The 12232-nt window shown below is 53.4% G+C and overlaps 4 protein-coding genes across 4 annotated transcripts; 1 reads left to right on the plus strand and 3 right to left on the minus strand.

Annotated features, from left to right (window-relative positions):
* Positions 1-157: 157 nt before the first annotated feature.
* Positions 158-4955, plus strand: V2A60_001349 (ABC-2 type transporter-domain-containing protein; the record flags this gene model as incomplete). Its single annotated transcript, XM_083252710.1, has 2 exons — positions 158-827; positions 1042-4955. 2 exons carry the CDS (start codon positions 158-160, stop codon positions 4953-4955), a joined length of 4584 nt encoding a protein of 1527 aa, XP_083108836.1.
* Positions 4956-5150: 195 nt separating this feature from the next.
* Positions 5151-6703, minus strand: V2A60_001350 (major facilitator superfamily domain-containing protein; the record flags this gene model as incomplete). The annotated part of the gene is made up of 3 exons (XM_083252711.1): positions 5151-5988; positions 6072-6328; positions 6410-6703. The coding sequence occupies 3 exons, from the start codon at positions 6701-6703 to the stop codon at positions 5151-5153; spliced, it is 1389 nt and encodes a 462-aa protein (XP_083108837.1).
* A 537-nt stretch (positions 6704-7240) lies between these two features.
* On the minus strand, positions 7241-8608 carry V2A60_001351 (alpha/beta hydrolase family protein; the record flags this gene model as incomplete). Its single annotated transcript, XM_083252712.1, has 1 exon — positions 7241-8608. One exon carries the CDS (start codon positions 8606-8608, stop codon positions 7241-7243), a length of 1368 nt encoding a protein of 455 aa, XP_083108838.1.
* A 1151-nt stretch (positions 8609-9759) lies between these two features.
* On the minus strand, positions 9760-10071 carry V2A60_001352 (uncharacterized protein; the record flags this gene model as incomplete). Its single annotated transcript, XM_083252713.1, has 1 exon — positions 9760-10071. The coding sequence occupies one exon, from the start codon at positions 10069-10071 to the stop codon at positions 9760-9762; it is 312 nt and encodes a 103-aa protein (XP_083108839.1).
* Between the last annotated feature and the right edge of the window lie 2161 nt (positions 10072-12232).

Raw genomic sequence — 12232 nt, forward strand, 5'->3', positions numbered from 1 at the left:
CATTCGGAGAGAACCCGATGCCATTGCGGCCACGCTGCTGCTTGGACTTATTGCGACCTTCTTCTTACCACCGCGCAGCGGTGCTCCTGCCACAAATCCGAGACACTACTTCTTCAGTCAACCGCGCTTTTGCGCGCCTGAACCAATATAGCCCATCATGTCTATTGCTTATGGAATGACGGGCAGCAACGACGCCACCGCTGCAAGATATGGTGTTCCGAATACTAGCCCCCATTACAACCCCGACGACGTCGAGAATCACGACATTTCCACCGAGGACGAGGCGCATGACGGCAGCTCCCCCGCCGAGACTGTCGGCAAGGCTGAACACGATGACGCCACCGAAATGACTCGTCGCGCCTCCGTCGTCGAAACCCTCGCGCGAAGCTATTCCCGTGCCTCGGGCGCGCCCGGCGGCAACCCTTTCCTGGCCGGCGCCGACTCGCCTCTGAATCCGAGCTCGCCCAACTTCTCCGGGCGCGAGTGGGCCAAAGCCATCGTCGAGCTTGTGTCGCAGGAAGGTTCTGCCTTCCGGACAGCTGGCGTGTGCTTTCAGAACCTCAACGTCCATGGTTTCGGTACGGCTGCGGACTACCAAAAGGACGTCGCCAACGTTTGGCTTTCCGCGATGGGCAGTGTCCGCAACCTCGTCACCAACAATAAGCAGCGCATCGATATTCTCCGCAGCTTTGACGGCATCGTTCGCCGCGGCGAGATGCTAGTCGTTCTTGGCCCGCCTGGTTCTGGATGTTCCACCTTGCTGAAAACCATCTCTGGTGAGATGAATGGCATCTATTTGAATGACGATTCCTACCTCAACTATCAAGGTGAGTTTGCCGGATTCCGTCCATCTGCGCAATCGTGCCCGACAACTAGGCAGCCCTTGTTCTCTCCATCGTGTTCTAGATCAAAGTGAGACTCTGGGGGCCGTAACAAGTGCCCCACGACGGGTTGGCCATGGGGCGGTGCGACATTGTCGCAGATGAGCATGCCCACAGCGAAAAGTAAAACAGCAAGACTAATGATGTATTCTCTACGCAGGTATCGGAGCAAAGGAGATGTATAAAAACCATCGCGGAGAAGCCATTTACACTGCCGAAGTCGATGTCCATTTCCCCCAACTGTCGGTTGGTGATACCCTTACCTTCGCCGCCCGCGCTCGTCAGCCGCGCCAGCTGCCTCAAGGCCTAAACAGAAATGAGTTTGCAAACCATCTTCGTGAGGTCGTCATGGCTATGTTTGGCATCTCTCATACTGTCAACACCAAAGTCGGCAACGAATATGTTCGCGGTGTTTCTGGCGGCGAACGCAAGCGTGTGACCATTGCCGAGGCCGCCTTGTCCGGCGCGCCCCTTCAGTGTTGGGATAACTCGACTCGTGGTCTAGATTCGGCCAACGCCATTGAGTTCTGCAAAACGCTTCGCTTGCAGACCGAACTCTTCAGCAGCACAGCCTGCGTCTCCATCTATCAATCGCCCCAGACCGCATACGACCTTTTCGACAAGGCCATTGTGCTCTACGAGGGCCGCCAGATATTCTTTGGACACGCCAACGAAGCAAGACAGTACTTTATTGATCTGGGCTTCGAGTGTCCTGCCCGCCAGACTACGCCCGACTTCTTGACATCCATGACCTCTCCACTGGAGCGAATTATTCGGCCAGGCTTTGAAGGACGCACACCCCGCACACCTGACGAGTTCGCCACTGCTTGGAAGAATAGTGCCAATTACAAGGCTCTGCAGGCTGAGATTGAAGAGTATAAAACGACGCATCCGATTGACGGTCCTGATGCCGAGACTTTCCGTGCTCACAAGCAGGCTCAGCAGGCAAAGGGCCAGCGCAAGGCATCTCCGTTTACTCTATCGTACACTCAGCAAATCCAGCTTTGTCTCTGGCGCGGCTGGAAGCGCCTCACCGGCGACCCAAGTCTGACCGTTGGCATGTTGGTCGGCAACTTCATCATGGCTCTCATCATCGGCTCCGTCTTTTTCAACCTCCAGAAGAATTCTTCCAGTTTCTTCCAACGTGGTTCGCTTCTCTTTTTCGCTTGTCTAATGAATGCCTTCGCCAGTGCATTGGAGATTCTGACACTCTATGCCCAACGTCCCATCGTTGAGAAACATTCCCGATACGCTTTCTATCACCCATCTGCCGAAGCCATCTCCTCTATGCTTTGCGACTTACCGTATAAAATCGTCAATGGTGTCATCTTTAACTTGGTCATCTACTTCATGACGAACCTCCGGCGCGAGCCAGGCCACTTCTTCTTCTTCCTGCTAATCTCATATGCCACTGTTCTTGTCATGTCTATGATCTTTCGGACTATTGGTTCCGCTACTCGAACGCTATTCCAAGCTCTTGTTCCTGCCGCGATTCTGATCCTCGCACTAGTCATCTTTACCGGCTTCGTGCTGCCAACAAGATACATGCTCGGATGGTGTCGGTGGATTGGCTACATCAACCCGCTGGCCTATGCTTTCGAGGCGCTTCTTGTCAACGAATTCCACGGCCAGGAATTCCCATGTACTGATTTTGTGCCCAATCCCAGCGTTGCCGGTTATGAGAACATCACTGGAAACCATCGCGTCTGCAGCACTATTGGCGCTGTACAGGGCCGTGAAAGTGTCAATGGTGATGTTTATGCTCAAATGGCTTTTGGTTATCAGTGGGGGCACCGATGGCGCAATTTTGGCATCGTCATTGCGTTCATCATCTTCTTCCTTACCTGCTATATGGTTGCTGCCGAATTTGTCTCCGAAAAGAAGTCAAAAGGCGAGGTTCTCGTTTACCGAAGAGGTCACAAGTCGGTCGCAACTGATAGCGCCGAGAAGAAGCGTGATCCTGAAGCCGCCATGGCAAATATTGGCCCTGTCGTTACGGCCGAGCGGAGCCGGGGCCAGGATGGTGGCCTGCTCCAGGAACAGACTTCTGTCTTCCAATGGCACGATGTCTGCTATGATGTCAAGATCAAGAGTGAAACCCGCCGAATTCTGGATCATGTCGATGGTTGGGTCAAGCCCGGCACCTTGACTGCGTTGATGGGAGTTTCCGGTGCAGGCAAGACAACGCTCCTAGACTGCTTAGCTGACCGTGTCAACGTTGGTGTTCTGACTGGCGAGATGTTCGTCGATGGCCGACCTCGCGATACTTCTTTCCAGCGCAAAACAGGTTACGTACAGCAACAAGATCTTCACCTCCAGACAACAACGGTCCGAGAAGCTCTCGTCTTCTCCGCTGTTCTTCGGCAGCCTGCTCACGTTCCTAGAGCTGAGAAGGTGGCGTATGTTAATGAGGTTATTAAACTTCTGGAAATGGACGAGTATGCGGACGCAGTAGTTGGCGTCCCCGGTGAAGGCCTGAACGTCGAGCAGCGAAAACGCCTGACGATCGGTGTTGAACTCGCTGCCAAGCCCCCGCTACTGCTCTTCGTCGACGAACCCACCTCTGGTCTTGATTCACAAACGTCATGGGCTATCTTGGATCTGCTTGAGAAGCTTACCAAGGCTGGTCAAGCTATCCTGTGTACCATTCACCAGCCGTCCGCTATGCTCTTCCAGCGTTTTGATCGTCTTCTGTTCCTTGCCAAAGGTGGCAAGACCGTTTACTTTGGCGAGATTGGTGAAAACTCAAAGACCATGACCGACTACTTCACGCGCTACAGCAAAAAGGAATGCCCTGAAGCAGCAAACCCGGCAGAATGGATGCTCGAGGTGATTGGCGCTGCGCCCGGTTCGCACACTGATCTCGATTGGTTCCAGACCTGGCGCGACAGTCCCGAATACAGAGAAGTGCAACAAGAACTGGAAAACATCAAGACCGAAAAGCTGCAGGAACCTGAATCTGTCATTGAAGCGTCGGCAATCAACCAAGACCCCAACAGCTACCGCGAATTCGCCGCGCCCTACTCGGTTCAACTGAAAGAGTGCCTCCACCGCGTGTTCCAGCAGTATTGGCGTATGCCCGTCTACATCTATTCCAAGACTGCGCTTTGCACGCTCGTGGCCCTTTTCGTCGGATTTGTCTTCTTCCGGGCCCCCAACAGTGTGCAAGGCCTGCAGAATCAAATGTTTGCCATTTTCCAGCTGCTGACCGTCTTTGGTCAAATTGTCCAACAGTCTATGCCGCAATTCGTTATCCAGCGGTCGCTCTATGAAGTTCGTGAGCGGCCCTCCAAGGTCTATTCCTGGAAGGTCTTCATGCTTGCTCAAATTATCGTGGAGCTCCCTTGGAACTCTCTCATGGCAGTCATCATGTACTTTGCCTGGTACTACCCAGTCGGCCTTTACCGCAACGCCGAACCCACCGGCGACGTTACGGAGCGTGGCGCTCTTATGTTTCTCTATTTACTCATGTTCCTTCTCTTCACCGGCACCTTTTCCACGTTCATCATTGCCGGCTTTGAAACGGCTGAAGCAGGCGGTAACATTGCCAATCTCATGTTCACACTTTGTCTTATTTTCTGTGGTGTTCTAGCCAACGAAAACAGTCTTCCCGGTTTCTGGCATTGGATGCTTACAGTTTCACCATTCCGGTACATGATATCGGGCATGTTAGCTGTTGCCGTGGCCAATACGGATGTCGTCTGCGCCGACAATGAAATCGTTACTCTGCAACCTCTCGGAGGCACTTGCATTGAGTACCTTGGGGCTTACATTGACAAGGTGGGCGGAAAGGTGCTCAACGAGAATGCGACGCAGGACTGCCAATTCTGCACCATTTCAAGCACGAACACATATCTCGCTGGCGTCAACAGTTACTACAAGGATAGATGGCGCAACTTTGGAATTCTTTGGGTTTACGTCATTTTCAACATCTTTGCTGCTTTGTTCATCTACTGGCTAGCGCGCGTGCCAAAGAAGAACAGTTTGAAGAATAAGAAGGAGGAATCCAAGAAGGGCGAAGCCCCTGAGGTGACCGAGGAGACCCAAAAGGTAACGGAAAAGGCGACCAAATAATTAAGATGTTGTTACATATACCGATTCGATCACTTTCATTTCTTATTTCAATTTGTCATGTTTATATACTTATAGAGTTGACATTGGCAAGGCTCTAGCCTATGCAAAATACTTCGTTTAGATATTTTTATTTACATTCATGGCCATGGTAGTCCATGTCACATTGTTAAAATACTTTGCATCTGTGCCTACCATCTATTGATTGAATGTGCTTTTACTGCGAATCTTCTTGCCATTGCAAAGTAGCAAAAGGGGAGCGAGAGTAAGTAAAAGCCCAACAAATCCGAGTAGGCTGCTAGCCCAATCATGGCCCAGCCTTTCATACATGGGTTTGGCAGCCAATGGCAAGAAGGCGGCAAATACGTTCTCGCCAAATGCGACTGCAGCAATGGCGCTGGCGGCAAAGGTAGAGTAGGAGTCTGTGATGTAGATGCTTGCGGAATTGATAATGACCATGCTGGCAAAACCGACGAGCGCCAGCCCAACGGCGGTCACGATCCAGTGCGGCTGGTATATGCTCCATCCGTACATGAACAAACCGCCAGCCAAGGCTACAGGCGTTGTTGGGATGGACAGATGCAGGATGGCTTCGGGTATGGGAACACCTGGTTTCTCACCATTCCGATGGGCGCTCTGAATGTAGAGGTGCCGCTGGAACAGGCACGCGCCAAAACCGAGAATCTGACCGATGCCAATGGCACTCTGAACGAGGCCGCTTTGGTACGCCCCCCAGCCAAAGGCAGCTCCGAATACGAGCGGGATCGACTGCGTGGAGATGAAGACCAGGCCAAAGGCGAAGGAGGACCACAGCGTAAAGAGGGAAACGGTGAGTTCGGTGGTGAGAAGGATCGCGGAGCGGGTTGTGGTGGAATACAGCTCTTCCAGCGCCTTGTTGCTGCCGCCTGGCTCCTCGGCGTTGTCGACGTCGTCGGGAAAGTATTTGGGGTAGAGGACGGATCCTCGCGTTTCCTTCACAAATACCAAAACAGCAGGCAACAGCGCGCCGCATAGAATGAGCTGAATCCAGAATATCCTGTTTTCGCCGTTTTTGTGTCAGCATGAATGGATGATGCAAACTTATCTCGGTTTGGGGACGGGCAGAGAGAGAGGCCTCACCAGCGCCAGTCGAGAGGCTCAACCACGGCGCCCAGGACGGGTCCCATGGTGACGCCAAACACCAGGGAGAAGACGTAGCCGGTCAGCGGCAGCACCCGCTCGTGGTTGTGCAGGAAGAGGTTGGCGGCGATGCCGTCGGCGGCATTCTGGAGCGTGCCGCCGACGGCACCGGCTACGGCGCGACAGACGACGAGCGTGGCAAAGTTGTGCGCCAATGCTTGCGGTATGAGAAATATCGTGAACAAGACATAGCATGTCTAACGAAGACCCCCGTTAGATGGCGCGATTCTGGTCATTGTCGGTTGTTCATCATGTAAGGAGGAGGAGAGAGCCTTTACCATGTATCCCCATCGCACGCCATACGTGTCCATCAGCGGCAGCGTCACCAGCGGGACAAGCGCGGCCGCGGCATTCCAGGCCGTGACGGCGAAAAAGTTGTATTCGACGCTGCTGTTGCCGAGGTCGAACTCGGCGGAAATGACGTCCGAGGCCGTGGTGATGGACGTGGCGTTGAGACCGACTATGAAGGTGACGATGCAGGCTGTCCACATGACGGTCCATTTCTTCCCATTCGACCACGAGTATGGGTTGCCATGATGCGCATCCCACTCTGGCAACGGTCCATCCCCCATTTTCTTGAACAGAGGTGATTGCTTTTACGAGTCCCAAGCTGTTCAAGTGAGTGACGGCATTAGTGATGGCAAGGACGGCGCGCCGCGTGATGCACCGAAACTTTGAGCGAACTGGTTGGTGTGTAGCCGTCAAAAGCTTTTCCCATAGTTATCCGATCCTGATTCCCATGCCCGAAGCGGAATAGCTAATCCGGTTTTTTACGTTGGTTCGTTCTTTCGCGCCCCTTTACGTCATTAGTTTATTACTACGGGCGGCGCCCGGCATCCCCGCGGAAATAATCGGTTCGCGGCCAGCCGAAAGAGGAAGGCCGGCAGCGGCGCCGATGAGGCTGGCAGGAAAATGAATGGGTGAATTTACATGGCTTTATTGGTTGATACGATGAGATGATGAGATGATATTAAAGCAGCTATTCAAAGAAGGGGATATTTATTTAGTGGACGTCATCATCGCCAAGCCGATCTCGCCAAGCCCGAGTCGCCGCTCCACCAAGAAAACCCCAGACTGTGGGATCGAAGAAGGAATAAATCCAGTGCCTTTCACTGCTCCGGCGCCGCCTTGGTATCGCTTCCAGCAAACAGGTTTCGCACCTTTTCGGTGCAATTCTGACCAGACTGCGATGGGCGGCCGTAGAACCTCTCGTCGATCCAGCCCACCCACTCCGGCGCAGCCGCCTCCGTCGTGGCCGAGTGCTCCTGGCCCTGGTAGACGCGCAGATGGACTTGGTTACCGGCGTCGCAGGACCGCTTCCATGCCTCGCGCGTCGTGTTCATCAGGACCGTCGTGTCGGCCTCGCCCTGGACCACCAGGACGGGCGCCGGCGACCGATCGCCCTGGGCCGCGCTGTTATTCTTCTGCCAGGCGAGCATCTCCGTCCGGCCCCGCTCGAGCCCGGCAGCGTCAATGATCTGCGTCTTGTTCAGGCCGACGACCATGGCGAACATGCCGCTGATGCACACCTGCATCCGCTCGGCCAGGTGCAGCCGCCTCTGCATGTCCAGCGCCACGAAGCTGCCGTTGAAGGACGGCAGGGCGCGCTCGATGGCGAACGGAAAGTAGGTAAAGTAGCCGAGAAGCTCGGGAATGTTCTTGCCAATGTTGTCAAAGAACATGTCGACGACGTAGGTGGCCGGCGCAATGGCCACCGTCCCCAGATAGCTGCCGTCGTTCTCGACAAACTCGCTCTCGGCCAGCTTCCACACGGCGCCGCCGCCCTGCGAGTGCCCCGCGGCCATCCACTCGTCCGCCAGGGCGTGGCCGAGCACGCGGCGGGCGGCCTGCACCGAGTAGTGCACGTCGTTTGCGTGCGCCCGGTGGGAGAGGTACTTGTGGGTGGTGTAGTTGCTGCCCAGGCCGGCGTAGTCGGTGGCGACGACCGCGTAGCCGCGCTGCACCAGCGGCTGCCAGGTGCCGTAGTCGTACATGTTGGGCCCGTTGGACGGCGCGCAGCCGGCGAACAGGCCGACGGTGCCGTGGGCCCATGCGACGACGGGAAACCGGCGGCCGCCGTCGGACGACTGATACCGCAGGTTGCTGACCTGGGGAAGGGCCACGAACGCCGTGGCGGGCACGAGGGAGCCGTCGAGGTCGCGCGACGTGTACTGCAACCGGAACAGGCTCGTGCCGGAGCTCACGAAGCGGTCGTTGGCGTCGACGGTCTCAAACTTGAGGACCTCGCCGGGCTCCAAGTCGGTGCTAAAGTTGCGCGCCGTGGCATAAAAGTCGCCGTCGAAGTCGAGCCCGACAGCGAGGATGTCGGCTGGCACTGCCGTGTTGATCGCCTTTTGGCATTCTTCGCCGCATCCGTAGGCCGGATATGCCTCCTTGGGCAAAATAAAGTTGGCAGCTTGGTCAATCGCCGCAACGGCGGCCACGGCAGCCAAATAGATGAAAGATCCGGTATGCATTTGGCGGGGGGGGCGTATACTGTTGGTCTGGTACACCAGCACGCGATACAGTGAACCAGCCTTGAGATGGTATTTATACTTCCGAAAAAGGGAATATGTCTTCTGCGCATTCATTCGTCATGAAGTAATGCCAACCTCGGCAGCGACGGTAGCGCCAGCTCGAACAAGGTTTTGTAAAGGCCGCCATACGATGTTTAGGGGCACCGGAGAAACCGGCACTTGTTGAATCACCACCGGCCAATGTGTAAACACCTTCCAGAGAGAGTTGCATCTGCAGAGGAGGACAAAGTCTGAGCCTATCGATCTCGGCCGATCGCTCTCCGCAGGGGGAGGCTGGTGTGGCAAAGAGGTCTAGTGCTGTGCTTGCTCTCCCACAGCCCCGGGTCGCTGCCCGCGGCGCACCGGGATTCTCGGCCCCGATGCTCACGGGCGCGACCAAACAGCGACTAGCAAATTAGTTAATGCCTTCGTTGGGAAACATAATTGGGACCTGCTGCGCTAGCGACACCAACAACGCTACCCTGCAGGTCAATGATAAATGGAACGAAGAAAGAAGGATGTTGTAATAGATTTTTGTTGCGTTGTACGACAAGAAACAAGAGTCAAACTCCGACTTGGAGGAACCGAGTCAGACGTAGGACATACACTTCTCCTTGTGGAGGTTAAGAGGACGTTTAAAGTCACGTACCAACTAGCGAAAGATTGTCGTCTGATGTTGTGAGAGCACAACACAACAGCAAAGCTAACGTGCCATGACCAATTATAGAGTAACCTTGAGGAGACACTTGTCGGTCATACCCAAGTGCATCAAGTTCTGAACCAAACCGGAGACAACTACCCAATGATAACTGGCCACAGGCGTAGCTAGTGTATACTCACCAAGGCTACAGCCGTAGAAGACAATGTTTTAAGCAAAATTGGACAATTACGCGCTTCAAAGTTGTACTACACAAAATAGAAGTGTATTTCGATTTCTATCCTATCATCTATATTGTACCCGCAGCGTGTAAAGAAGTCTATGTCTTAGTGCTCAACATGCTCTTGCCAACAGTCAGTTGTGCTGGCCAATTGAGGAGATGATGTATTCTTACCGACCGGAAGAGACATTCATACAATATCTGACTTGAATCCATGATTGCAGATGATTGCAATCAACCGCAGTGGGTGTATGAGCTGATGGCGTTGGCGTAGTCACCGGCACCGTGGCAGCCCAGCTTGAAGGATTCGACGCATCGGAGACGGGGCGCAGCGCAAGCCTTGTTCTTGTAGAATGAAAGCATCTGACCGGAACCGCCCTTCTTGATCATCTTGGCAGAGCGGTAGGTCTTGGTGTATGCGCAGGTGTTGTCGTAGACGTTACGGCGCTCGACCATCTTACCACTGCAATTGTCGCCCTCGTAGAGCTCAAAGACGGCAGCGCTGGCAAGAGCAGAGCCAATGGTGATGATGGAAAGCAGCTTCATGATTTCAGAATGTGATTGAGTAGGTATAAAGACTATGTGATTGAGTGATTGCGACCGTCTACACTACAAGCGATCAGGACGAAACTCGTGAGTTTTATATCTATTGTACCATTTTTACGGCCACTGCCTGTTCTAGATAATCTTCAACATCGCACTGAGCCATGTGTATCTCGGAGACATAACACAGGAAGCTACAGTCTCGTTTTCTCCGGAAGACTCAATTCGTGGCGATGATTCGAGTGACAGCACAAGCTTATGATGCGGCTGAGATGTTTGGCCAAGCGCAACATGCGGTCAGATTCTTGGCCTTTTAGTCATGCGTAAAATGTTTCTGATGATCCTCTGAATTGGGTAGTTCCGACGCCTGAACAGGCGGAGCTCTGGGGCCTTCAAGCGCGCAGCATTTCTCTGCCAATTGCAGGTGTGCCTCTGACCACGAGCATGCGACAAGTCTCAGCTCGGAGACAGTATGAATTGGAAATAGTCTGAGAAAGTTATCAGCAACTCGGTTTGTGGCAATTAGGGGCCGGGCAACGTGCCAAGCCTGCCAAGTGCTCAAGCCTCCGCCTTCATTAACGATCCCTTCTAAACCGCCCCCTGGCCGGTCACACTGCGACTACTTTATGCCGGGGCAGGAATTCTGTTAGATAGAAGCCTTTTACACCTCTCACAACGTACTGAATTTACCCAACAGACTAGTCCTATTTTGAGACGTTTGAGCAGTCTCAGTAGGGCACACAGCCTGTGTCAATAAACACCAAGTAACCCGCGTAGGTACCCGCGTAACTCGTCAGCCCATCTTTGGACGCTTAAACGTTCACCTTTGAGAGTTTTGGCCAGGTGTCGTGTATGGCAGCTGGGTTTCTGCAGCCAACCTCGCGAAGCTCGCGAACGAAGCAGTGAAAATATCCAAATTTGATCTTGCAGTACATCGGTTGTACAGTGGGGTGTAAGGGGTGTACATCATGGCTGAAAATTCCCTGTGGTTACTGCAAATGGGAAAGCGAGACCAAATATCTCCAGTCAGCTGTTAAAGGGTCAAGACTCCTGCAATTGGCCGGGGGAGTCCGCAGACTTTTATACTGGGAAATGATGCCATCATCTGATGCGGCGAGACTATTACCACGCGAGATCCAGCAACAATGAGAATTCTGTGAAATAAAGTAGCAAATTTCAATCTCGAATTAAACAGGATTCTTTCCTATTTTGGGGATGATACTGATTTGTCGTTGAAACGCCACATTGACAACTGCATGATGTTCCTCAGCACATGTGCCAGGCGGTCTATAACACAGCTGTTATGGTGTTACTGCTGCCCGATCTGAAGGATCAATAGTGGCAATTTACATGACATTCAAGTATTGGAGAATGATTAATAGAATTATGCAATAATATCTTGAGATACAAGACGCAGTTTACCAATTGGACCACGTCGGCATCCACCTTGCACACTTATCAATACTCTTCACCAAGCAGTTCTTGCCTATTCATTATCTCAAACGCACGTCAATATGAGTTGTCAGAGTATGATTATCCAGATGAGCCCGCAAACCCTCTGATCATTGAACCGGCGACATTCCGTATCAGGATTGGGTCCGGAGCGCCGCCTTTCTCCTCACCCGTCGATCGCCAGGTCCTCCACTGCAGTAGCGTCACGGCCCTCAACATCGAGGCTATGTATATGGAGCTTCTCAAACATCTTGCAAGTCACCACGCTGCCTTTTTGCTGCGCCTCAGAGGGTTCAGATTCTAACAATCTACAAGAAACATCACTTTATTATAGCATGCTAGGCTATCTGTACTGGCTTTTTGTTTCTGTCAAGGCGTATAGACGCTTTCTGACAGCTGCTTTCTGTAGGCCCGGCCCCTGGAGAGGTGCTCTTGACGTACAAGTGACAACTATAACTACGGATCAGGTACTTGTGGACAGCCCGCGGAGGTACCGGCAAAGGGGTGCTCGCCGCATCCACGAATTGGTCTGCCAAGCACCCGAAAATGGAGCTCGGGACAGTGATGAGTGACACAGCGGCCTTGCTGATATTCTAGTCCAATAATGCGGAAGAGCCTAGCACGTGGCGCCGCTAGACGCCTCAGCCCTGTCCCAACGTGGGCGGTTTCTAGGCTTATAATAGATCGCCGTTACAGGGGCCTAAATGCGTTG

This window comes from Cordyceps javanica, chromosome 1, assembly GCF_051103115.1.
Source record: "Cordyceps javanica chromosome 1, complete sequence".
NCBI lineage: Eukaryota > Fungi > Ascomycota > Sordariomycetes > Hypocreales > Cordycipitaceae > Cordyceps > Cordyceps javanica.